The sequence below is a fragment of the Rhamphochromis sp. 'chilingali' genome, assembly GCF_963969265.1.
Source record: "Rhamphochromis sp. 'chilingali' genome assembly, chromosome: 6".
Classification (NCBI taxonomy): domain Eukaryota; kingdom Metazoa; phylum Chordata; class Actinopteri; order Cichliformes; family Cichlidae; genus Rhamphochromis; species Rhamphochromis sp. 'chilingali'.
In genome coordinates this window covers 30,706,365-30,733,060 of record NC_137933.1, presented here as the reverse complement: position 1 = coordinate 30,733,060, position 26,696 = coordinate 30,706,365, and the positions used below count along the sequence as shown (strand labels likewise).

General features: G+C 41.0%; 1 protein-coding gene across 1 annotated transcript in view; it reads right to left on the bottom strand.

Moving 5' to 3' along the window:
* Positions 1-57: 57 nt before the first annotated feature.
* The window catches only part of LOC308398930 (semaphorin-4B-like), a 56,918-nt gene continuing 30,279 nt past the window's right edge, over positions 58-26,696 (bottom strand). The window contains exons 3-15 of the mRNA XM_080885824.1: positions 23,205-23,365; positions 22,274-22,336; positions 21,697-21,795; positions 18,413-18,524; positions 17,899-18,015; positions 17,237-17,394; positions 12,504-12,685; positions 11,836-11,986; positions 11,075-11,285; positions 10,843-10,958; positions 8,266-8,423; positions 7,833-7,924; positions 58-6,134 (exon numbers count right to left, since the gene is read on the bottom strand). Of these exons, the coding sequence (XP_080741950.1) occupies positions 5,362-6,134; positions 7,833-7,924; positions 8,266-8,423; positions 10,843-10,958; positions 11,075-11,285; positions 11,836-11,986; positions 12,504-12,685; positions 17,237-17,394; positions 17,899-18,015; positions 18,413-18,524; positions 21,697-21,795; positions 22,274-22,336; positions 23,205-23,365 (2,393 nt within the window). The 3' untranslated portion in view covers positions 58-5,361. The remainder of the gene's footprint in view (positions 6,135-7,832; positions 7,925-8,265; positions 8,424-10,842; positions 10,959-11,074; positions 11,286-11,835; positions 11,987-12,503; positions 12,686-17,236; positions 17,395-17,898; positions 18,016-18,412; positions 18,525-21,696; positions 21,796-22,273; positions 22,337-23,204; positions 23,366-26,696) is intronic.

Sequence of the window (26,696 nt, the reverse complement as noted above, 5' to 3'; positions counted from 1 at the left end):
CCAAACATAAACCGTAATCTGTAGCGCAAAAATGGACTTCCACATGCATGTGTCAAAACATGTATTTATTCATTTATTTAAAAAAAATTAAAATAAAGTGCCTTTTATGTACAATATAATAAAAACAACAGTCACAATCTCAATGATACAAAAAAATACAGTTCACAATGTTATTTGTACACAACAAATAATAATAATAATAAAAAAAGAAATCATGCAGGCAAGACCACATTTGTCTAATCGTTATTCAGTCAACTAAGCTTATGATGTTCGATACGCTGAGGCGAGGCTGTCGCCGTCTCATGGCTGAGCTGATATGGAGGATCTGGAGCTGTGCTTGCATCTTGTTCACGTACTATACCATGCAGCACAAATGGTTTATTAACTGTATGATGTCGTTTCTTTGCATTTATGACTGAAGAAATAAAATCCTAAAAAAGATGTTGCAATGGATTGCCTACTTAAGCCATTTTAGGAAAATATACTGCAGTAGGTGTTCTACAAATATATAGTTGGCTACATTCATATCCAGTACAGTATGTTGCATTAATAAGGAGCTACTCAAAACTGTTGTACTACTGTTTGCCTTTTATGGAAAAGGCCCATCATTGATAAATATGCAAAGCTATCACACAGTATATATTTCATCTAAGCTTATTAATTGGCAAGGTCCAACTGCATTTTAACTTCAGCATTTCTAAACGAGATCAGGTGGTGTATTGTTAAATAGGTGACCTCACCAGAGGAAGTGATGCTTCCAATGTGTACAGCACCATTTTTTTTTTCTTAGATGAGCAAAGGCTGCAGAATGGTACAAGATTTTGAGCAGCTCCCAGTCTAGTTAGCAGGTTAAGTTAATGGTGGCTTAGGTGAATTTGTAAATCTACTGTTGACCCGTGTTGCGTTGTGGAGTTAAAGATGCCCACTGAGGGCTACAATCACGCCATTCACCATGTTTCTATTGGTGAGGTCACTGCTGGGTAGTGTACAATGTGGCACGTGGCTAAAGGCAGAGCAATGTGATATCCAAAGGCATTTTATGCTGTGAAGTTATCCACCAAACAAATCAAAGCAGGCTACCAAGATATCATATAGTTTAGAAAAATCTGTGTTAGCAGAAATGGAAAAACACAAGCCTTCTGGAATCAGTTTCATTTTGGTTATCCATCTGTTGGCAAATGCAATACTCTGGTTTGTTTGCTTGGTCTCAGCTTGCAATAGTTTTGGAAAAGAATATTTGTTTTCTTGCTGAGAGTTAGATAAGATTGATATCGCGCTCGTATTTATGCACTACAGCTAGAAGCCTGATACCCCAGCTTAGCACAAAGTCTGAAAAAAAGGAGGAACCAGCTTGTCTGCTCATACCAGCATATGCAAAGCCAACGGCAGAAAAGACTGCATCTGCTTTTGATAAATAGTCTAAAGCCAAAGTGTTAAAAATTGATACTTTAAGGGAACTTTTTAGGCTGACACCTAAAGAACAATTTGTCTAATGGCTACTTGAGGCTGGACCCAAAGATTAGTTGATCCCCATGTCAAAACTCCCAACTTCAAGGCAGAAATAATCATGTTCACAGCCTGGTACAGAAATTACTTCAGTAATTTTCCTGTTTAAATTCCATTAAAATGATATTTATGAAAGTGGCAGCTTGAATGACAGATCAATGCTGACACGGGCGCTTGTAGCTGCTAGCTGTATGCTCGTTGCTCAAATGAGGGGTGTGCTATGAAGGTTATAGTTTCGCAGCCATTTTAAGCAAAAAAAAAATCAGTTTTCAGAATCATAAAGGAGGCTCTCCTTTCACCTGGCTAGATCACTGTGGTAACTTCAGGTGAAAATAGAACCCTAACCTTAATTATACGTTTAAAGTTTCAAGGTAAAATTGTTATTTTATTTATGACATGCTTCAATGTCTGATCTAGATTTTCTGTTGGGAGTCATGCTTTATATAAACAACCTGCTCAATCATTGTAAGTCATTTTTAAACTATCAAGTTTCAGAGTTTGAATGTGCAGCTGTCATATGAGAAATAAACAGCAGCACTGAAACTGCAATAAAAAAAAAAATACAAGTTGAGTTTATTCATTTTGCCACTTGGTACCCTTGTGATGATCATGAATTCACAAGATTAACAACTTTTGGATTATTACTGTCATTTTCTTCGCAGCTCTGGTTTAGCAATTTACTGTCATTTTTTAAAATGATAATCTTTAGAGATGTGCCCACTCCTCTCATAATGTGACTGGAGTAGATGTGACTCAGTTGATCCGTTTTGAGTGGAAGAAAAGTCAAATGACACGTGAAAAGCTCCTTTTTGCATGAGCAGAACCTGAAGCAGAGAGCTCGCGGTAACACTGAAAGTTGATAACCATCATTGTGATACTCGTCACCTCTGACGCAGGTTTTAGGTTTTGTGAAGCCCACTAATGCAAAGACTGGCTACGCTGAAGTTGTTTCATAGTTCACAGCCGTGGACCTTTTAATTATGTCTGTGGTGCAATTTGAAGGTTTTAAATGCACCAATAAGACAAAAATTATAAAATGTTAAAATCAAGGCTTCAGAAGAGGGCTTTAAAACCAACGGGTAGACTTGGTCCATCTTTTTTTATTATATACGTTTCATAATGGCAGACTAAGATTACCTTTGGACAAAGTCAGACAGAGTTTCTCCCTTTTAATGCTAAGCTAAAGTAACTAACTGGAAGCTGTGGCATCACATTAACTACAGGGAAAAAAAAAAAGATGTTGATCTCTTCATCAAACTTTCATCAGTAGCATGAAAAACCCCCATCTCTGTCCTGCTTTGATGTGCTTGAGTGAAAACTAGTCCAGATGCTAAACTAACAGCGTGGTCAAATGTTTTCTAAATTAGGCAGTAAAGCACTATTAAAGAAGAAGAAAAATAAAATAAAATTTAAAAAAATCAAAAAAAATCACCAGTGTTCACTCTCTAGTTTCACGACTATCTCTACAACACATCTTGCACAAGGTCCCTTAAAAACACACAATATTAAGCACAGGTACTGTATATACACACACAACAAAAACCTAAGAAACAAAGGAAACACTGACCACTGTTGCGCAGTATGCTGTGCAGTTACTTTGTCAACTTGTAGCAGTTACATAACATTTCATCTGCTCAGTGTTTCAAAAAGCAAAGTTTTGATCCTGCATGACACTGGAATATATATTGTAGGCTTACATAATCAATACAGTGACCTGGTGTTGTAGTCTAAGACATGTGGTGCCATGTTGTCCTTACGGCTGTGTAAATGTTTCTCATTCAGATTTACACAACATGATCGGAGTTCTGCATCTTTGGAAAATTCTGCTCGTTAAGTCTCAAAAGTCTAAGCAATGTGGGTGCGAGAGTGTTTGCGATGGCTGCACTGGTCCCTGTAATAACTGATTACTAAAAATTTTCCTTAGCAGCCATACCGTCCACCTCAGTAGTTGCATTTCTTGGAACAAGCTCTGATTTTAGTGAAATGTGCAAACCTGTAAGTATTCAACACCCTGATTACTTGTGCTTTCACATTTATGTCACCTCGACTTCTGACTGAGTGTGGCGAGTCTGGGACCTGTAACCTGGTGGGGGCGGGGTCAAACTGAGCTAATACAAAAGGTCTGTGTATCTATGCCATGATATCATACAGCTGTAGTCTGGACAAGAGAACTCGCAACATTTCCTTTCCCCTACAGCAGCATTAGTTATTACTTATTCTGTAAGTTTTACATTTCGAGTGGCTTGATTAGCACTTAAAGTAGACAAGCTGAGCTCAACCGTCTCAGATGTGTCTCGGTGAGATGGCAGAAGGAAAACTGGAATATTTTCACACCTGACAACCACATGGCACGTAATCGCCATGTAAAACATTTGGCCCCGGTTCAAAATTTACAACAATTATTTTGCCCAACACAGTCCGTAAAGTCTGCTATGAGCTAACAGTCTTAGAAATCCCCAACCTTGCACTTTACATTTATTTATTATTAGTGCCACAATACTTTTAGCGAAACCCATTCCCTGGGTCCGTCATCATGTGCTCTTTGACAGTGATCAATGCTAACACAAAGCATGAGATGGGCATGTGAGAATGGCACTATTGCATTTAGATAAGACAATCAAGTTATTTTTGTTTAGCTTTTTTTGGCACAGTGCACAACGATGATTTTGGTGCTGCCCCAAATGTGGTGGAGGTGTAGCTGTCCCCATTTCTTTTTGTTCCTTTGCCTCTCTGCACTTGGAATTTCAGTTCCATTAAAACAAAACAAACAAATACGCACACGCACATAAAAAAAGGGGGCAGCTGTTTTTAAGTCCATTTAGAAACCCATCATGGAATCTGCAGGTCAACACTCAAGAGCAGGGCTGACTCAGATGAGCGAAAATGCAACCGTCTCTCTAAATCATCTGTGGTGCAGTTTTGTTTGAGTGAAACAGACTTTCTCTCGACGACAACATACATTCAGGAGGTAAACGTCAGCATATAGGCGTAGCATCATATATAATTACACATATTCTATCATCTTAACGTTGCAGTCCTTTTTCATTGAGACAGTGGTGTGGCGTATTCTCCTCCTCCGCTTCAGCTTTCATCTTATTTATCCTCATACAGTCATGACGTTTATTCAGCGAATGGGGACAAATGTGTTTATGACTTGTGTCCATAATCCGTGGATCTTAATGAATATGAATTTCATGTACTATAATACTTCTAAACCTGAACTCTTGGTCACCATGTAGCTGTAGCTTGGCTCTAGTGTGCATAATAACAGACGTGTGGCTGCCACACTCTGCAGAGAATGTGCAAGATTACTCAAACAGGGCTGGGTAAAATATAAATATTTTTAAATTCGCTGTCTGTGGTTGTAATAGTATATGATGTATATCTAGACTAGACAACTTTTTATTGTTGCATACCTAAAAAGACAGTGTGATAAACATTGGAACTAAAAGGTCTTCTGTTTATCTTTTTATTTTATTGTTTTTTATCCCCCATATTGCCCAGCCTTATGCTCACCCACATATGGTGTTAGTGGCCATGAGAATGACTCCAAGAAAGAAAAAAGTAATGTGTGAGAATTATTCTTAGCAGCTGCCATGGTTCCTGATCCTGGCTCAAACTGGAGTATTGTGCCGCTTCATTTTTTTCTGCCTTACACAGCAAACCGGACCGACCTCTGGCTTCGGAGTGGAAATGACTAAACAAAATGACCTCCACTCTGATCACAGAACTAAGATGACAAAAATAAAAGATGTGCTGTGATATAGGAGGATGTCTGGGTCTCCTCTCCTTTGCTCGGTGGCCTGTATCCCTCGTGAAGATACAGGGTGTCGTCGCTTAATGAATGCTGTGCTCTCAGACGATGGAGTCTTTGATCTCAGAGCCTAACCTCACTCTGGGCCGAGGGCAGGTTGGGGAGTATTCCACGTGGCTCTCTTTCAGGTTAAGCGGCCGCCTGTCGGAGGCCTCGGAGAAGCTCTTGCTGTTATCTGGCGAGGACTCGTGTGTCGGCGTGCTGCAGATGTAGTTGTCGTTTAACGTCTGGTAGCCCTTGTGATCTGAAGTAGAAACGGGGATTGTGTTACCGTTAAGCGGTAAACTCTCTGTGGGCTTTCCAACTATCCGTGGCTTCTTCTGCTGCATGTTAGGGCACTCGCCCTGCTTCAGCATGGACTTCATGTGGTCACGGTTCCTGTAGATGACGAACAAGGAGAACACCACGAGGGAGAAGGCCAACAGAGCGCACACCACAATCAGCTCGTTCCAGTACGTCTTCGTATGGACCTGCTCAGAGCGAGACTCGCCAGGCAGGATGATGGTCTCCTCGCGCGTGATGTGAGGCGTGCGGGAGTGACCAATCAGAGTGGTACTCTCCTGGCGTGGTTCTGCCCTCACACAGTAGTTGGCCAACAGCTGGTGGAAGCCCTCCTCTTCTGACCAGCACTGATAGGTCTCAATCCTTTCAGACTGAGCCACAACTACCAGGTTTCCCTCGGGGGTAGCATAGAGGAACTGGCTGGCGCTATCACTGTAACGCCACCTCCTCTGTGCCAGGTTGGACCGCAGCTTACATGGCAGGACTCTAAATGTGTTGGCTGGGATGGTAATGAGCTGACAAGGGGAGCCACCTACAAACAAAAATAAAAGGAATGTTGTTTCAAAACACTGAAACATGCCAGTAATTTGACCAACTGCATACCGACTCGGGATGTAATGAATCTTTTAACCCACAGTTTGGTTCAGACCTCAGCTGAGTAGGGATTGAATAGGGAAAGAAGAAGAAAAACACTTGCATGATCACTTGATTAATTACTGGCAATTAGCAATAGCATATGTTAAGACCACTAAGCCTATATTTACACACATGCTGTGTAAACCAACACAAAACATCCTTAATAAGACAGACAGAAGACAGAACATCTAACATGAGATTTTGTGTGTTTCTATCACAACTCATCTTGGTTTTATAAACCTGGCAGTCATGATTAAGAAAGTCTCATTTAAAGGTGTAGTTTCACATTCCAAGAATGAGGAGATCAATTAATTTTAAGCTACAGCCAGGACGAGTTAGCTTAGCTCATTAGCTTAGCTTAGACCGACTTGAAGACACAAAGAATATAAACAGAAAGCATGGCTCTTTTCTTAAATAATAAAGAGCCACCCATGAAGCTAACAAATTAACACCATATTTCTATTTCTATTTCTATTACTTAAATCCATTTAAAATCTTATGTGCATAAAACACATCAGCAAAAACATTTTAGTTTCAACACCATTCAACTATTTTCTGCCACTTATCTGGGTTTGGGTCAGACCTACCTCCCCCTAGCCATCTCCCTCCAGCTTTCACAGGATGACACCGAGGTGTTCCCAATCCAACTTAGAGATCTAATCTCTAGTCTCAGTAGGACATACGGAGAAAACCTCACCTAGCAGGTGTCCAGGAGGCACCCTAGTTGGATACCCAAAATCACCTGAGGGTAGGAATGTAGATGGGCTAGTAAATCAACAGCCTTGTTTTCATGTACAGGACTCTCTTCCCCATTTTAGACTAGTACAGCACCCGTATCACTGTTGCACCAATCTGTTTCCTGCTCCTCTCTCCCCTTACTTGTGAATAAGACCCTAAAATTCCTCAACTCCTCTATTTGAGGCTACAAGTAATTTCTCAATCAAAGTGGGGAATCCACCTTTTTACAGCTGTGAACCAAAGTCTCAGTCATGGAGGTGCTGATTTTCATACACACCGTTTGAGCCCACGACCCACAGGGAAGAGAAATATGACGTATTGCTGGCATTAAGAACGAAGTTCACACTGTGGTTGTACAGGAACTGGAAAGCCTGCAACAGCTGACCCAATATCCCATACTCCTGAACTACTCCCCACTAGACAAGCTTAGGGGTTTGGTCAAATGACTTTTCCCCAAGTCCAGGAAACCCATGCAGTTATACAAACTCCTACAGACTCAAGAATACCGTCAAGTAGACAGATCTAGGTTGAAAACTATTGCTTCTCCTGTATCTGAGGTACAAGGTTTAGTAGACAAATTTTTAATCTTTAATCTTTTTTTTTCTGAATGCTGAGCCAATTGTCTTTATATCCATTAAATATAAGCCTGAAGCTCCTACTACAGCACTTTAAATTCAAAACTGGAATTTGGAAAACAACTTGCATGAATATGCAACTTGTTTTTTCTTACAACTGTATGTGCATGACTTGACAGTAGTGGCAACATGTTTTTGTGAACTCTAAGTGCATGCTGTTTGTGCGTGAGGTGACAGACACACTTAAATTAAAGGCCACTGTGCAGAAAGAACACACTCACGAGAAGCTACTGGTCTGGCAGATCTGGGGTTAGGAAGAGTCCTGTTGCAAATAGCTGATGTGTCAGCCTCCTCCACGTCCTGCTGCCAGTGGCTGAGGCAAAACATACCAAACAAAAACAACAGGCAGATGTAATGACAGGCACCTTACATTACATTACTAATGTCTCCTATCGCAATCGCCAAGTCTTTCATTTAAAACTTACTAATACAGTGACTAATGTTGTTCTAAAATTAACACTAAGGGACATAAAGCAGATCCTTGAATGCTTATTTTGTGTGTTTGTTTGGGTAGACGTTCAAAGAAAAAAGCGCATTCGTAGAAAAGACATAAGGTTGAGCAACGAGGAATTTTTATCCTTGCATATTTTCCTGCTTTTAACAGTAAAAGGCACAGTGTAATTATGTCTTCCTCCTGCGTGCTGTAGTTCTCACCTGTCAGGTGGAGCCATCCTGACATCCTGGCACAGTTGTCCGGTCCAGGCGCAATAAGGGTCTCTGGACAGCACACACTCACCACAGCTCAGGTAGTTGGAGCAGTTAGCTACAGGAACCTCCACCAGGCCAGAGTAAGATGACACAAACAAGAGACCCTGTAGAGGAGGGGGGAGGGGAGGGGGGAGTGCATTTCAGATCTAACTACAATATAAAAGGTAAAAAACATTCTGCTTTTGGTTGCAGAGTAAGACGAAAAATGCTAAACAATTAATTACAACAGAAAAGCATAACCTACACAATGGAGTAGTTCTGACCAGCTGTTCTCTTGATACCATCTGAGGAGCATCTTTAGCACTTTTACTACCTACATCTGTGCATCAGATATGCATTTGCAACATTAATGTTCCTGTCATACTGACGCACGGCTCCCCCTTGTTCCCAAATATACAATCTATATTTAGACCAGCTTTTCTGGCCCTTGTATTAGACAGACACCATAAGCATTCTGTCTTAGCCTTTCATTTCCCTATTTTGAGCTAAGAATACACTCACAAACAGTATCTCAGACTTTATTAGAATTACATAATCTAAGATAAGATTTCGGTTTGGCTGCTCGCCCCGAGAGAGGCCATTATGTAATAAAGAGAGAAAAGGTAATGAAATTTAGCTCTGGGTAAAATGCCAGAGAGGATCATAAACTCCGTTCCAGACGGTGCTATAACTTACAGGAAAACTCAATGGAATGGCCCCTGTGGAAAGAAGATGTCTGAAGCCAGTTTGTGCTCTGATAAAGAGCGCTCTTCCACATTTTCATTAGTTGTAAATTAAACACCAAACATTCAAAAATGGGATAAAGTATTTATTATAAATGGATACAAAGCAACACGGCCACTATGGTTGTATTACACTGTTATTAAGTTGTAGTAAATCAATTTTACCTTATTTTCTGCTTTAAACACTGCTAATGATCAAGAAGACACCTTCAGAGTCTAAAAATAAAGGCAAGAGAAGAGTGCCAAAAGAAGGGCTAGCTGTTTTAATGTCCACATGATAGCCGGTGAACTTTTAAAAACTCAACCTTTAAAACATTCTTACCATTTAAAGTTAGCTTTGACTGGTGGTTTTGACTGACAGGTGGATGCGGACACAGATGTCTGTATCTCGTGGTCGTTTCTTAGGGTTAAACTCTGTTAACTGAAGCCAGTGAACTTGACCTTTCGACTGCTGTTTGGTGTTTCAGGAGCATTTTTAATAGAATCATACTTTGTGATCAAGTGTACCGTATTTTACACACTATAAAGCACACTTAAAATCCTTTAATTTTGTCAAAAATCGACAGTGCGCCTTATAATCCAGTGTGCCTTACTGACCTTGAATCGATTTTATGTAGTACACGACACTCAAAAATCAGTCAAAAACTGTTTTCGTACGACTTTGGTAAGCTACGAAGCCGCACCACTTGATGGATTGTCAGAGCATTATGGCTACCGTAGTCAGGAGCCTCGCGGAGTAATCTGGGTCCAAAACACCATCCAGTTCAGGCCCCAAAGTCAAACGAATATTGCGGCATCACTGAGAGTTAAAAACTCTTTAATAAAAAGATCAGTGTGGCTGCTTTACCAGGTGTAACAGTTAAGTTTAACATCCAGGCATCCATGAAAACAGAATTTATTACATTTAGCGGAGTTAGAAGTTAGCGTGAAGTTAGTTCACTAGTTTCCACCTAAACATGATATAGCATGTTCTGACTGAGAGATTTCTGAAAAAATTAAAACGTACAGCTCTGCTATCACTTCCAACATAAAGGAAGACAGAAAACTAAACAGCAGTGACTTTTTTAGGGTTACTGAAGTTGGACTAGCTGTTATATAATGATGTGGTACGTGATCGCTAGCAACACAGCTAAGTTAGCATAACATAAACACAGTGAAGCTGGAGGATGAACGCTAACTTTTTTTTCCACTCGATTAAAGTTAAGGTGAGGGTTCACGATGGTTAGTGACAAATGCAATCACATGGCAATTCAGTCAGGAGAACAACTGAGACAATCCATCCATAATACGAGGTTAGTCATTAATATAGTGCAACAAAATGGGAATAGAGCAGCTGCGAGAGAATTCAACATTAATGAATCAATGGTACAGGAGTGGAGACAGCAAGAAGAATGAGTTGAGTAAAATTTGACTTATGACTTTGTTTCACTTAGTGCGCCTTATGTATAAAAACAGACCCGTTCATAGACAGTGCGCCTTATGGTATGAAAAATACGGTACTAAACCAAATGAAGTCTGTGGTCTACCTCAGGTGAGTGAAATTTTAGGTTTTTGTTTTATATGTTACTCAACAATAATGACCAGCACCTGTGTACTGATGAGTTCTGCTAAAAAAAGCTTGGCAGTGTTAGCTGATAAGCTCTCACTCTCTCTTGTCCTAATATGGTCACAAAAAAACAAAAAACAAAACAAAAACATGGAGGCAGCAAAGACACTAAATTTAACAAATTGGGAGTAGTTATACCCTTGTGGCTATGTTCATCTTTTATATACAGTGTATATGGTAAAGGTGGTGATTTACCCTTTGAGGATCAAGCTCAATGTGCTGCACTGGCTGCGGCTCAGCGAACAGAATCATCTCCTCTATAATGTGCATCTTGTCATTGGCATTGATGGCCTTATGGAGTTTTCCATCATCTGGAAGACACACAGAACAAGCGGAAGTGAGATATATAGTTTTCAGAGGACAGTTTTCTTCTGCTCTGTTTTTGTTCCTATTAAATGAAATGCTTGTAGAATATATTAGGCTCCACCTGTGCCAATAAAGAGCACATCATAAGCTCTCTCCATGCCCTGGATCTTGTGCACAGCGATCTGCGTGTAGCGTACGCTGCGTTTGAGCAGCAGCGGCGTGCTGCGGATCGCGCTGTCCATCAGGAAATGGTCCTTGACAAAGTTGAGCACTTTATCAGGCATGTGCAAGGATGACTGGATTCCCATTTGCCTGGCGTGGTTGGTCACGCACTGTGGGGAGAGTAAATAACAAAAAGAAGAAGAAGAAGAAGAAAAAAAAAAAAGAATCTCTGCTTATTATTTGAGCAGTACTGAAAAATGGATACAATACGATGGGGTGTTGAATTACATCTGACCTTGGCTTTAATTACTTAAGAACACAGAAATGAAAATGGAATCAGTGAGATAAGGAGCTTAAAACTACCACATTGGCTGATGGGTTTAATCATGTTCTTAAGCTGTATGTTCTATTTTTATGCTCTGAGGCATCTCTTTGGCTCTCGTACAACCCACAGCAGGACAGTACTTTGTTTTCCAGCAGACAAAGAAAATAAATGGGAAACATCTGCTTCACGTCAGACTTGTTCAACAGCCTAAAATAACACTACAGGTAGGACGGGATGTTTTGTTGGTGTGTTTAATATAGCTTTTGTACACATGACAACAAAGACAGCTCTTTATCCTCATTTATCTGTTACTGAATGAAGAGCCACAGAAAGAAGTTGTGTCTTGTTGCAGTGAATTGCACTGTTTGTCATAAGATATGGCCTTCACAACTCACCGCCCCAGGCCGTGGTTCTGGTACAGGGTGGTTGTAGGTGTACCACTGCTGTGTCTCCCTGTTAACCTCTCTGTAGCGCCCGCTGAAGGCTTTTTTCACCTGCTCCATAGTGAAGGCACAGACCGCGGAGCTTCCCGAGGCGCCTTTATACCTGTAAACGTATTAATGAGGATGTAAGGGTTTCAGCTGTGAACAACTGGTCAATGAACCAAAATGTTAACCTATCAGAACTCGACATCACACAATTTTCCACATGTTCTGAGATTTTTTTTGCAACTGCCATGATTTTTATTCAAGAAACTGGAATGGCAGTTTCTCAATGGAGAACAGTTGCAGAGTGGGCGCATGAGCGATTTCCTTATTAAAACCTTTATTTTGTTGATACATTAACTAACCATTGGGATCACATTGGCTCGTATCAGCAGTTAAGCACATTACAGCTGCTCTAAATTCAGAGGAGCCAAGTGAAAAACAACAACTTGCCAAGTGTGAGCGCAGATATTAAATAAAAACTGGCTCTAGATGGGGTGTGTGCGAGCCGCGCTTGTGTGTAAACTTTGACTGTAACAGTGTGACAAATCACAGTGTGTGTGCGCGATTTATGTCACTGTCACAGCTGACATACAGCACTGTCACAGTCTCAACCATCGCCTGCATTTGAGTCGTACCACTGAGAAGTGAAGACGCCGTAGAACACTGTGCTCTCCCAGCTGTCTCCCGTGGGCTTCAGGACAAACATGTCTTGGATAATGTTGAAGGGGAAGCCGTCATCGGGGAGGGAACACAGGAGCTGAGCCTTCAGGAAGGTAGTCCACTTTTTTTGCAGGACTCGCTCACCCCCTTTATCACCCTGAAAAAAAAGATTCAGCAAGTTTATTAGAGGACTTTATGTCCTTGTAATAATTTTCATTAGATTCTGGCAGGGGTTGCAATGGTTGTACAAGTCTGTACTTATTTTTGGACTTGAGTTGATAAAAAGTGTTACTTAATTATGACTGCATTATTCTGATATCTCCAGTTCATCTGAAGAAACCTTAAACATTTCACTAGAATCCTTTAACCAGGCTTTAACAACAGACAGCTGCACAAAGCTACCAGCAAAGACAACATGAGCACATGGTTAGATAGGATATCATTACATAACGCAAGTATCTATTTCACAACTACAATTACACATCACAAAATAAATAAAACACAAGACGACTACATAAATACAAAAAACGCCCCGTAAAAAAAAAGAAAAAAAAAAGCCACAAACTCAAAGTGATCCCTTCATGTGTCACATGACTGTGACATAATCCTCCTGGTTTCATACTGACGCTTCTATCATTGATGTGTGAAGAATGTACGAAGGTGGAGGCAGGTTTGGTGGAGCATGTGGATATTTGGCTTACAAATGTGTTTTCTCCATGAGATAATCATGGAACACGCTGATATCTTGCGATAAAAACAGGAGGAGTGCAGAGTAGTTGAGTTCAGAAGGTCAGAGCTGTGGCAAAATCTGGGAGTTCAACTTTGCTATGACTAAAATCTGCTTTTAGCTGGAAAGGCTGTGGCTGTGGCAGGAAGGGAGGACACCATGGGCTTTGAGTCAGCTCTGGACCAGGAGCCTTACAGAACCCGGCCCGAGTACACCTAAGAGCTCAAGTGGATTTTAAATTTGCTGTCAGAAGCATGAAAAAGCAAATAAACCAGATAGCAAACAATGTTCTATATGAACCACAAAAACTTTCCCTAGAAAAACTTTTATAAATCATTTAAAAGCTAAGAGCAAACTGCATTAAGTTCCCTAGATGAGTGAAAACAGCCCCAAACTGTCAGATCATGAAGGCCAAACATTCCAGTGAAATTACTGAAGGGACTTAAAATATGTTGCAATGTACGAGCTCCTTGAAAAGGCACACATTACTTTGGAGCCCATGTTTTGCATCGCAGTTGCAATCCATCCCCTTTGCTTCAGAGGGTGCTGTTGAGAAACGGAAGATGCTCATGACCCTCCTTTTTATTTATTTTTTAAAGCATTTTAACAATAAAATATGCAACACAGAGAAAACAAAAAAAAAACTGCTCTGCATAAAAGATGCCACAGCATAAAATATCAGCTCCCCTTTGAAGGAGAGAGCATAGCGAAATAGAAAAACAAACAATGGTTAGTTATTAATTACAGCTTTGAAATAAAGATCAGTCCTTCATGCCTGACTTCACCTGCAGCTCACAGACAAGGCGTTCGCTCTTCTTTCAAGCTGTCGCAAAATATTCCCATAAATACTTATCAGAGTTTTCTAGGACTAGCAATTATCAAAGTGCTTGTAAACACACACCAAAAGGAACTCCTCCCAAATACAGCGAGCAAGCTTGAAAACACTAGAGGAGCACGACTAGGAGGAAGGGGAGGAAGAGCAGGACCGAAAACAAGAGACCTCGCCCATGCTCAAGACAGCTTTCCTCCCTCAAATCCAAATGTTCCCGTCAGCATGGTCTCCCAAACCCAAAACAACTCCTAAATAACCACACAAGGAGTGAGGAGGTAATAAAGTGCAAAACTATAACTACCTCCGTTTCCTCCTCCATGTGCTGTCACACGCACAAACAATCACATTGCTCAAGAGTGAGGTGAAGCCACCCTCGTGGGAATGATGTAGGGCCTGGGAGCCAATTACTAAGCTGAGGTAGTAGCCCGTCCACATAATGAGGAGACCACATTCCTGCTCTCTCAGCTGTCCACTGCTATTGTTGCCGTGCTCCGATGCACAGCTTGTACAATCGCATCGACCACTCCCCTCTGATAGCTGCCCTCTGAAAATAAACCCGCTTCCTTGTGCGGCATTAGCCGACTCTCATAGTATTTATTACATCCAAGATTCTCATCAACCTGAGATGTAATAGATCACGAGGTAAAGAAAATTGCGCCATGCAGTATTTATAACATGCCCACTTTTCACAGCCCTTCAGAGCGCACACCTGAATAAACAAAAGAAAGGAGGAGGGCAAGAAGGGAGCGGGGGCAGATCGGAAAGACTGGGAGAAGGAAAAAAGTAGTAGAATAAGTAGAATTATTTAGAAAATGTAAGTAAAACAGTAGTTAGAATACCATTAAATTAATCTTATCTAACAAGAAACATACTCTCTTTTTCTAAGTGTCCGTCAAGATAAACTATGACACGCAACATGGTTTTGATATATTAAATAAAACCGCATACCAACATATCAGGACTTGGCCTGACACAGAAAGAAAAGGGAGTGCGTGTTTTCTGACAGTTTGCAAAAGTGCATTAGATTTGGAGCCTGCCAAAAGGGAGGGGTCTTCATACCTCAGCTTTACTTAATCTGAGTTTAGCACTCACTCCTCAGCAGAGGAGCACACAAGACACACATTTATATTTGATACACTGACATAAAAAAAAGAAAAGAAAAAAAAAAAGTGGGAATTTTTGTGCCGGTCTTGATTTAGTCTTAGATTTTCTCTACTAAAGACACTTCCAACTGTGAGGTGCACCTTCCTAAGGGGTCATGGGAGAGGCAGGGATACTACACATGGTGAAAGGAACAGCTGCTTACTATCATTCTCAAAACAACAGGGAGCGTGTTCTACACTGTGGCCGCCGAGATCACTGCTCACCTATGCAGTTCACACACAGCTCACAGAGGTAATTAAACCCTCATATGCCACAGTGACACAATTTCCAATCAAATATTGAGTCTTATACCTCAAATCTGAACATGTACAAAATATTTTTATATTCAGAGTGAATGACCATTTCAGAGAACTTCATTATCTCAGAGGTCTCCTGCAAAAAAACAAGTGTAAATCTGTCATCTTAGGTTAGGAATCTAGCAATAGTTGTTTGTACATGCATAAATATTTTGCATTGGAAACATGACTGCAAATAGCTGGCAAGGCCTTTAGTGAAGCCAAGACGCCAAGAAACAAGGATTTTTCTCTTTTTAAAACATGCTTTAAGTGGTCCTATATTTCTTTATTTATACTGTTGGACAGCATAAACATAGCCGCCATTTTCAGGTCAGCGGCTATACAAGTAATCCCTGTGAATCACTGGCTCAGACTTTAGACTCCTCAATCTTGACGCGAGTGGATGCCCCTAATGTGGTCATCTCAGCCGCAGAAGCTCCACCCATCTGCTATTCAAACATCTGTTTGGGAAGGGCAGCCAATCAGCAGTAAGTTGACTTTAAGGAAAGATGGCCTTTAAAAAAAAAAAAAAGGGAGAGGAACTAAAGTAAAAATGTGGCGCTGTAAATAATCGGGCCACCTAAGATACAAAAAAAAGAAAGAAAAAAGAAAATGCAAATCACGTATTGATGCATTATTCACCCTGTAAAATGGGTAATAAACCACAAGCAGCACTACCATATTGCTATAGAAGAGCTTCTACTGAAAAGACGTCAGAAAGTAAAAAGGGAGCTGCTGCATTCCTGTGAAATAATGGTGCTTTACAGAGCAGAGAAAGCTATTCTTCTGTCTCTATTGCACAGTTCATCTGCAGCAAGTTGCCACAGTCTGGGGGCACTTCTGTCAATGATTTCCATATATAGAACCCAGGAGGTGCTCTGCCGGCAGCACGAGGTGTCGCCGCACCGAGTTCCAGAGCCTAGTAGGACTAAGTCATTAAGCTGTCACTTAAGATTACATGCTGTCCCCACGATTACTCACATTACTGCCTCCATGAACAAGAGACATCAGTCAGGTAGGGACGCTGAGTGCATGTATATCATGCAGCTTCATAGCCTTTTAACTGATCTGACGACAGGTGAAAGGGAATGGAGTTTGTGGCTGATTACCCAGGCTGATCAACCAAACTGAACTCTTGAGGAGAGAAGCGGACGGAGGAGGAATGACGTCAATGGTTTAAATGATCCCAGTGAATTCTGCAGTTGCTACAGTTTGCATGCAAGAAAACAGGCCATATAGTAGGGTGGAAGAAGCATTTCATATTGCTGTGAAGCACTCTTGAATACTAATAATGCCTGCAAAGCTCAAAGGGCTGGCGGAGGAACGGCAAGGAGCTGGAGGGATGGACAAGTGCAGCTGACATTGTGAGGGAGATGGAAGGAGAGTGGGATATGACATTGCAGAGAAAGGGGAGGGAGGGAGCCTGAGACGAGGCAATGATTCAGGCAAGGGGAAACTATATCTGCTGAAAACATGCCTGTACAGTTAAATAGAGAAAAGTTTAAATGCACCAGTGACATGTTTCCATTGCAATTACTCAGGCATAATATACAGTTAATGTTACCTAATGTGCTTTGACATGGGAGTGTCCCATCTTGTTTTGAGGCAATTGTGCCAGGATTAAGGACAGGAAGCTTGAGCCCTGCTGTGCCTCATACTTTTGCATGATCATTTTGTGTAATCGCCTCACCCTTACCCCGTGTACATTACCTTACACACGCGAGCAATCCTCGACACTATGGTGTTGTCAAAGAAGTCAAATTCTTTTCCCGCCTCACTAAAGAAGAAGTAAATCTTGTCGTCGTCGCCCACAGAGTTGCCTATAGGCTGACTCTCCTCGATGTAAGCTGACCCAACAAAGACGGGATCTGTTAGAGATAGAAAAACACAAAAGCAAACGTGTGGTTAGACAGCTGCGTTGCACCTTTATAATCGACACAGGGAAACTCCCCCCCCCCCCACTTTTTTCTGCCATGATAAATTTGGAAAAAGTCAGTGTCTGCACCAACAAGCTGTGATACAATCCTGCAAGGGAAGAGGAAACAGAATCCTCTTTATAATTGTACTCAGATGCCTCATCAGGAGCAGTCTGCATGAATTACCTAAAGATCAGAAGACAAGAGGAGTCTTAATTGTGCGCAAAGTGCAGCTTACTCTGGCGAAAGCAGTGGCAGCCGGATGAGGTTGTTTTGATGTGCATGTGCAACGGCTGATAGGCTGGGCTCCCGCAATCTACAAGCGCTTGTCTTTGCTCTCCGTCTGCATGCATTAGTGAATGTGCCTCGCTAATGATCGCTGCTTTTTGGAGCTTATCTGCAGTGGTCGGTACATAATGGAAGATTTGTGGAAGGAAAAAACACATGGGAGTTTACCTTGCAGCCATTTTAAGGAGTTCTCTGTCTTCAGAGCAGTTCCCTGACCCAAACTCTTGTAAATGACTGGTTCATTCCCTTGAAAGTTACTAACAGTACCAGTATATAATTCACCATCTGGAGGAGAACAAAGGAAGAGAAAGATTGAACTGAATTTGGAATCAATAAAAATAACACATGACAAAGAAATAATAACAGGCTGGAGTTGAAGTCGGTAATAAAGTGAAATGTTAGCACATAACAGTCTGAGTGAGAATAGACAAATCATTTCTCCTCTTCATATCCAGTTCAATTATTTACTAATTGCTTGTTAAAGAAGTTCAACAAAAACAATGTCTGCTGCTGTCTGGCTATTTATCAGAGAGTCTGACGCAGACAAACAACATTAGCAGGCACATCATGACTCATTACTGAATCAAAGATGGAGTTGCCATCAAAATAGTTTCAGAAACAGCTGCGCCCGCTTTCCCCGTCTAAAAGGAAGCCATTCATATAAGTGCGCATTAATACATACCAACAATGATGGCAGTTGATTTATACTCTGGATTAAAGGGGCAGCGACTGCGCCCATCTTCCATCATGACCTCGCCCTCTTCATCTCTCTCCAGTGTGAATGTTGACGTATTCTGGAGGCAGACACAAACAGCAAATGTCCCTGAGGCTCAGGCCAATTAAATTCTACTTATAGTAAAATGGTGAGTTAAAGTGAGCTCAGTGGTCTCAAGATCATTTTCTCCATCACAATACACGCTGACATTTTGGATGTTTGGTCGCTTGAAATCGCCGTCGGACCATTGACGGGCTGTCTGATTAATAGAAGGTTTCTTCTGTGTACCCTCTGTCACAAGCAAACAGGCTATTTCATTAGTATGAAAAGGAAAACTATATCTAATGTACCAACCAACTTTAAAGAAAGAGACAGTAAATCAAAAATCTCACAAAACTGGACAATAAAGGCATCTTACCAAAAGATTAACCTTCGTAGCAGAGTGCTGACATTTTATTGCCGTTGAGCTGTTGTCTAAAAAAAACATCACTGAGCTGCACTTTGCCTTCATTACTGTGAACACGGCTACCATACTTTATCCTCAGCTCTACTTCCATAAATATTCGCTAATCCCTTGCTCCAAATATTCCCTGAAACATTTCCGACATGGGTCGAGAGGCATGCTTTTCCAAATTCTGCAGTGACCAGCTATTCTGGCAAATTTTGCTTTAAAAACAAAAACAAAAAAACACAACATAAAATTTTGATTTACATCATAAGCAGGTACACGTGAATTTAGAGCCGTGTGCCAGAGATAGCAAAGGCAGAAAATCATTTTGACTCAAACACAAACGATTCATTTATTGTAGAAATATACTTTATTTATCCATCTTCCAGTATTTCTCATCATTTCTGATTTTAATTTCACAGTCTCTCCCAAAAATACTTGAATACTTAATACAAAAACAAAACCATAAATAATATGAAGAAGCTTCTCGGAGGAGAGGTGAAACCCTCAAGAAACTCCAACAAGTCCAGTTGCTTTTCTTTCCAACCTCTTAGAGAAACATAAATAATACACACGTGAAACAGTTACTGAACTTCCACTGAAGTCTGACTTCAACAAAACAAGCCTGTATCTTTTATATGTTTCAGTATTTTTAGTCCCATTTTGAGTTTCCACAGACATTTCTTTAAAACCCTCAGTCAAATAAGTCTAGAAACTCATCAAAGATCTTCTTCCAGTCACAGGTCACTGGAGAAAAATCTGTATTCCTGACTGGTTGGTGAGTGGTTTTCTGGAAGCTGCCAATTGCAAGCTAAAATTGTTTACCAAAAAACTGCTTAAGATTGCTTTGGCTGCTAGCAGGTTGTTGCAGTCGTCCTTAATTTGAATGGACTTGCCTGCAAACATTTCTCGAGTATAGTGAAACTCGAAAAAAATTCAATGCAAACCATGAATGGAGAATGTTCCCCTTCCCCTTGGCAGTTGGGCACTCACACTGGCCTTCAGGCTTATTTGACTGAGGCCTTATCAAAGAATGGTTTGGTATGAAAAACATACTGGTCAGACTCTGTTCCCAGTGCATGTATATTAAAAACTTCTGCAGCCAGCGAGACCGTGGATGCTTTTACAAGTTAAATAAGATGTCATCATGTTGTCCTGTTAGGAAGTGACTTTCAGTGATTGGACATGTCAAATTCCAATAGCCCATGAGGTCCAATCAAAATGGACAACTTTTGCTGTGGGTGATAGACACTGCACTGAATCAAAATGCAGTCAGTCTATCAGGCTTTAGCCGGTGCCTTTTCAAAAGCCTGACAAAGGGAGCGAGAACAGTGAATTACAAGAAAATATATGGAGGACAATTGACATTTCCACTGCTACACACTGTGGTCTGCTCTGTGTAAGGGAAAAAGTGACAGCATGTTGGCTAATCAGAAAGCGTGCATCGTGACGCTTTCATTTGAAGCGTTAGAATCACGTCCAACACTTGCACATGCATTTGGAAGACATGTCGATAAAACACTGAATAGCCTCAGACTTGTATCAAGAGCGCGTGGCATAAGTTTATGCACTAAATCTAAATGTAGCTGGTCCGTCAGACAGCATTCGGCCTTGTTTGTCTGAGCTTCTAGTCCTGTTTGATAAAGCTGACAGAGGGTATGAGGACACTGAATCACAGAATACATATATGGAGAGCAATTGCCGTTTCCACTGCTACACACTGGTCTGGCTAATCAAAGTGAGCTTCTCATGAGGTCTTCATTGTGAACAGTTTTAGAGCCTCGAGCACTCTGAGGTCTTAAGGCTGCAAAAGCTTGAGCTTAACTTTGTAATACATTTTTACACAGGAAGAGGATGGAAGATTTTCCATTCCCATCACTTCATTTATATAGTTTTAAAAAAGAGATTCCTCTGCTGCCACACAGCAAGAACAATTACATCTATCGTTAAAGCATTTAATGCACACATGGGAATAGGAGCATTGTCACAGGACACATAAATAATATATAAAGACAATTTGCAGTGATGATATTAATTTTAATCAAAAAGGACAGCACGGAGTTCCTCTGTTGCTGAGAAATATTCCCATGCTTCTTTATTATTAGATGTTGTTTTAATCTTAAGCTTGTTTAAACTTGTGTCTTTCATTTGATTGTTACTGTATCTTTTTGGCTGACCATAAAACGTTCTGTGAGAAGTGGTAAAAAAAGAAATAAATAAAACATCCCTCACTGGTAATACTATACATCTCAGATCGTCTGGCCGCGAGGAATGCCCTGGGTGACACACAGAGTTGTAGACTCCGTCAACAAGACGAGTGTTCACCCAGACCAACTCAGACTTGCTTGGAATCCCAGATCAGGGCCTAACGTCCTGCCAAGCGATCCTCAGTCTGAGACTCTGACGTCAAAGGGCAGAGTTTAATGCCCTGCTTTGAGAAGCTGCGCTGTTGCCAAACTCTACTGCCGGTTGCCATCACTCCAAAATGTACTCCTCTGCTAGATAAACAGACCTACTGCTTCCCCTCTAGCTGGAAACCACACAGCTCGTGTACCCCCTGTTGACTTGTCTGGCTCAAGTGCCTCAACAGGATTTGGTAACGCTTGGATAACAACAGATCCAATACTGACATGGTGGATAAAGGGGGCTTGATTCCTAAAGAGTACCCTGAAAAAATATTTATAAAATTCAATCCTGTTCTTGTGAGAGGAGAGGAATGGAATAAATTAAGACTCGCTTTAATGATGGGAGAAAATCAAGTCTTGCAGGTGAACAATGGGTAGATTGAGAGGTCATTACTTACTATGTAGGCGCAGACAGGACTGAAGGCATAGGTGCCACACACATAGAGATGAGTGCTATTCAGCCGCAGAAGAATTTTGACGTAATTGAAGCAATCAGTCTGGAGAGAACAAATGGAGAGTGTGTCAGGTCCATAAAAATCACAAGAAATTCTGAGAATTGAATGTGATCTTCTCGAGAGCCCCTTAAAAATCTGCCTATAATACTCCTAATCATAAGCAAATCTTTCAGAGCAGGAAATGTAAATATTATTCAACAGAAACAGAAAAATATTCCTCCTCTCCTCAAATACTGCTGGGAAAACCTCACACACAGCACTTTGCCTGGTGAGTTTTTTGTATTACACAAACCAGAGATTTACACAGATTACTGAGGCTTGTCGCCCAGAGATACAACAGCTGGCATGACAACAAGGTAAGAGACAGACAGAAGAAGAAGAAAGAGCAATTCCCCAGTGAGCCTGCACACTTGATGAATCCATTTGTAACTGATGGAAAGGTTTGTCAACACACAGCTCCACCGTAATTTCTCCCCCCCTTACAACACTGCTCAAACAAACAGAAGAAAATGTCTCTCACCTCCAGGTTCTTCCCTTTGAAGCTACACTCGTCTCTTTTTCCAGCAGGAGTGCCCCATGTCAGCTGAAGCAGAGAAAGAAACCCTGAATAAGTCATGTGATAGATAGTGGAAACCCACAGATTCAGAGCCAATCTATAGAGAGCATATCCACTTCCACTGTACTAAAATGGGCTTCGATATGCATGGAGTGCTTTTAAGATCGTCCTCAATTGGTTGCTAAAATATTATTTTTACCTGATTTTAGAGAAGAGTTTGATTTTATGCTGAAATCCAAATGAAAACACTAGTGACATCATTTCATCTACTCTTAGAGAGAGGTCGACTTTGTCTATAAAAGAGTTCTGTTATTGTACGCTGACTGGTTAAGGACTAACGACAAGACGTACTCCCTTAATGGCACCCCCTGTCAAACAATAACTGTGGCAGATCAAACAAAACAGAAACTCAAATGTGTACATAAAGCTGTGCTTGTGTCTGACGCATCGGCCACTGCTCGCACAAACTGTGACGTCTGCACATCACCATAACTGTTTATGTTTGTGCTCAAAGTTTTTATGACTCGCTGCAGTCGTCTAAACTGTGAGCGTCGCTGCTCTGAGAAAAGTCACCGATTCATGGCAACAGAAGTCCAAATAGTAAAGAGACTGAGCAGGTGTTTCCACACTTTTTTTTTAAACTTTAATTTAACTTTATCTACTCTCTTGACTATATTAAAAAAATATGGTGAAAATTGCCAGGATTTATTTATTTAACACCATCGGCCTACAGCTCAAATTAATGACAAGTCCATAAAGTGGTAATTCAGAGCTTTAGATATTCTCCCTGAACTATCTACCAGCAAAGTTTGTCACATGTGCGAGCCTGGTGAACCAGCAATTCGTGTTTTAAACATGCAATTTGGACTCGGATGAGGCATTTGGTTACACTCACGTTCTTCTGCAGCTTGATTTTGCTGATGTCTGAGAGGCTGAGGGCGAACAGTGCCTCCCTGGCTCCCACATACAGCATGTCGTCTTCCTGGCTGAGCAGCAGAGAGGTGTAATTAAAGACGCCGTTTGCCGAGAACCTCTTAGCTGATCTTTCCTTTGCATCTGGAAAAAGACGAGACACACACACACACACACACACACACACACACACACACACACACACACACACACACACACACACACACACACACACACACACACCAGATTATTATCACACAGCAGAACAGAAAGGAACAGATTAGTACAGAACATGCAGGGCTCGCAAAATTTCAAAATCCCTGGTAGCCCTTCGGGCAGGGACGCTTCAGTTTTTGGTAGCCCAAAATAAATTTAAGTAGCCCAAATAAAAAAGAGAGCAATTTTTTGATTGATGTTTTGTTTCCTGTTTTGTTTCCATTACAATATTATACATTAAAGTATAATATTGTAATGGAAACAAAACATTAATCAAAAAATTATTGAAACACAAATTACAACATTGTATAAAAATTACAATCATCAACTCAAATATTTGGTTCTAATTGAACAGAAATTTCTATGAACTTGTAAGAACTGTAGAACATGAATCAGTCTGTGTCAGATCCTGAATATGAAATTTCCACTGAAGTCACGGGTAAGAGGCAAGTGGAACCAAGATCGAGGCCATTTGCTTTTTGAAGTTTGCAAAGACTGCTAAATTTTGCCAGAGGTAGTTCACTCTTTGCAACATAGTAGCTGTTCTAAACAGATTTTTCAGGTTTATTTTTAGTATGTTATTTGCAATTGGTGTTTGTTCTGGGAAAGATATTGCAGACTGAGCAATAATGCATTTCTTGCATTTCTCATGGGCTCTAATGGGGGCCTTTCTTAAAATGACTGGTCCCAGTAACAAAGGCGCTTGTCGACTCAGAAATCGAGGGAAAACCAACAACACACCCGGCAGAACATTAGGCCTATGTTATTTGCACGGGTGCACATAAGTGGTCCGCATGTGCGCATTCCCTGTCAAAATAAAAGACGCGCACCAGATAAGAAGTTTATATGGACGTTTGCGTCCATATAAAAGGCACTGTTTTTGTCCGCTAGAGTGGGATTTTCACGGCACATTCTGCATCACATCTCTGTGTGTTCATCATTTGTTTGAAGCCAGCTCACCTCCTGCAACCAGTTTTCCGAGAATACACGCTTCTTTTGTGGTTCTGACTCCTGACATTTCTTTGGAGGTGGAGGAACACCAAAGTAATTGCTTAAAGGAGCTTCTTCGACATCTTTAAGAGTTCTAAACAAATGTCTGTCCTCCTCCAGAAAATCTTATGTAAGCAAACAAGCGTTGCAACTTCTTATCTTGTGCACGTTTTTTATTTTGACAGCGAATGCGCACCTGCGGACCACTTATGTGCAGCCCTGGTTATTTAGCTCGTCATATTGCAGCCACAGAAATTCTTTTGTCCATGAAACCATAAAGCTGCACTTTCTTTTTGCCTTATAGTCTGATTTGTCATAACTTTTCCGTTTTGCGGTAAGCTTTTCTTTGGCTGTCACTTCTTCACCCTGACCTGTCTTATTTGGCTCAGCAGAACTGAAATATATATCCTGCTGCTTTTACACACGCACTCACATAAGCTCAGCGATTCTCTGCGCGATCAACCTCTCACATGTTTAAGCTGCGGGAGATTTCACTTGTCATGTTTGCATAGTAAGCTAACGATTAATAAGACGATGTCAGAGGAATTGGTGCACAAATTATCATCACTCACAGATCAGTACTGTCGCTCTCTATACACAGTTCACGCGATTGCAAAGTGAAAGCAAAAAAACAAGCGCAAATTCAAACGCGATTTCAATATGTCACATATTGACAGTGGCTCACCGATGCCAATGACATAATTACCCAGCTACATTTCCTAAAGAATGCAAAAGCATTGACATACTTTTCCTTTCTACGATAGCCCGACGGGCAGGGCAGAGAAAGATTTTGGTAGCCCGACTGGAAAAATCGCTAGCCCCGGGACGTCGGGCTAGCGATTTTGCGAGCCCTGACATGTCCTGATGCTCAAAGCACAGAAAAAAAGATGACTGATCTGATTTTATTTTAAGGAGGGGGGCTTTTAAGTCCATGCACTCAGTAGCACTTAATCATGGACACCTGTTTAACCCAGAACTGTCAGTCAACCCCTGCAGAACACCATGACATGTATCCCGCTTTTCTGCAGGCCTCTGACATTCAAATTCCAACCTGAGATGAGCAGAAGACAACTGTTCCTTAAGCTGACAGGAACTTCTGTTTTAGCACTCCAAAAAACTGAGAATCTCAAGGTTACATAAAGAACCACAAACCAAAACTACAGCCAACACTTGCTTGCGAGATTCAGTCAAATTAATTTTATGACACACAACGTGAACTCTTATCAAACCCGTCTTCCTTGAGCCTCACTCTTGGAGGCGGCAGTCTTCTTCGCTTCTTTAGTCGCAGCCACCAGCTTCTCCATGAGAAGACACACACCACTGAGCCACGTCTACGCTTCTCTGTGCTGGCCGACCCCCTTTTCGTTCGAATCATTACTGGCAGCAGGGTAAAAGCTTCCTTTGCTCAACACTAATCTAAATCTCCCTGATTCTGCAGCTTCTTCAAAAAGATCTCTTAAGCAGTGGGCCAGAAGTCAAATGAGCTACTTTTTCCCCACATTGCTCGATTTCCTGCAGCTTCAAATGATTCTTCTGATTAAATACAGACTTTATGTACACATTGCTCCTTTTATAGCATTTCCCTTAGCATCACAGAGGACTCAGTGTTCTCAATAGTGGCATCAGAAGCTTTTTACTGCTTTCTACTGTGAAGAGGATTGGATTCATTTTTGGAGACAGCTTTTATAGGCAGCGGGAGGTCTGACAATTGGTCACTTTTCGCTTGGACTAACCGTATAATACACTTCAAACAGACCAAATATAAAAGCAAAACAAAACCCAATAAAGCGTTTTATTCAAGACTTTCAGGGTTTGGACAAATCACAATCAAGTGGGGCCCATCTTTTTGTAGATGAATGTTATTGCGTCATATTTGACATTCGTTTTCTCAGCTCAGAAAAGCTGACCAAGTGCGTGTAATATAAGATCAGTGCATTCTCTGCCTACACGCATCCCACTCTTTGCAGCTTTTGACCATCTTTGTAAATGTTTATCTCTTGCCTCCTGTTCCAAACATATTAAAACACACTCTGTGTCCTTTGCGAGCCAAAACACTGGAGGTCACGGACTCCATTTGCTTGTCCAAATAAGATTACTGGCTCGAATCTGAGGTCGTAAACACTAATATTTGCTGCTGTTAAACCATTTACAGCCTTTTCCACATGTATAACCAGTAAGCTGGATTCAAATTTAGACACTTCTGACAGAAAGAAAAAAAAAAAAAAGACACCAGCAAGAAGTTTTCCCTCAACACTACCAGGTGGTGCAT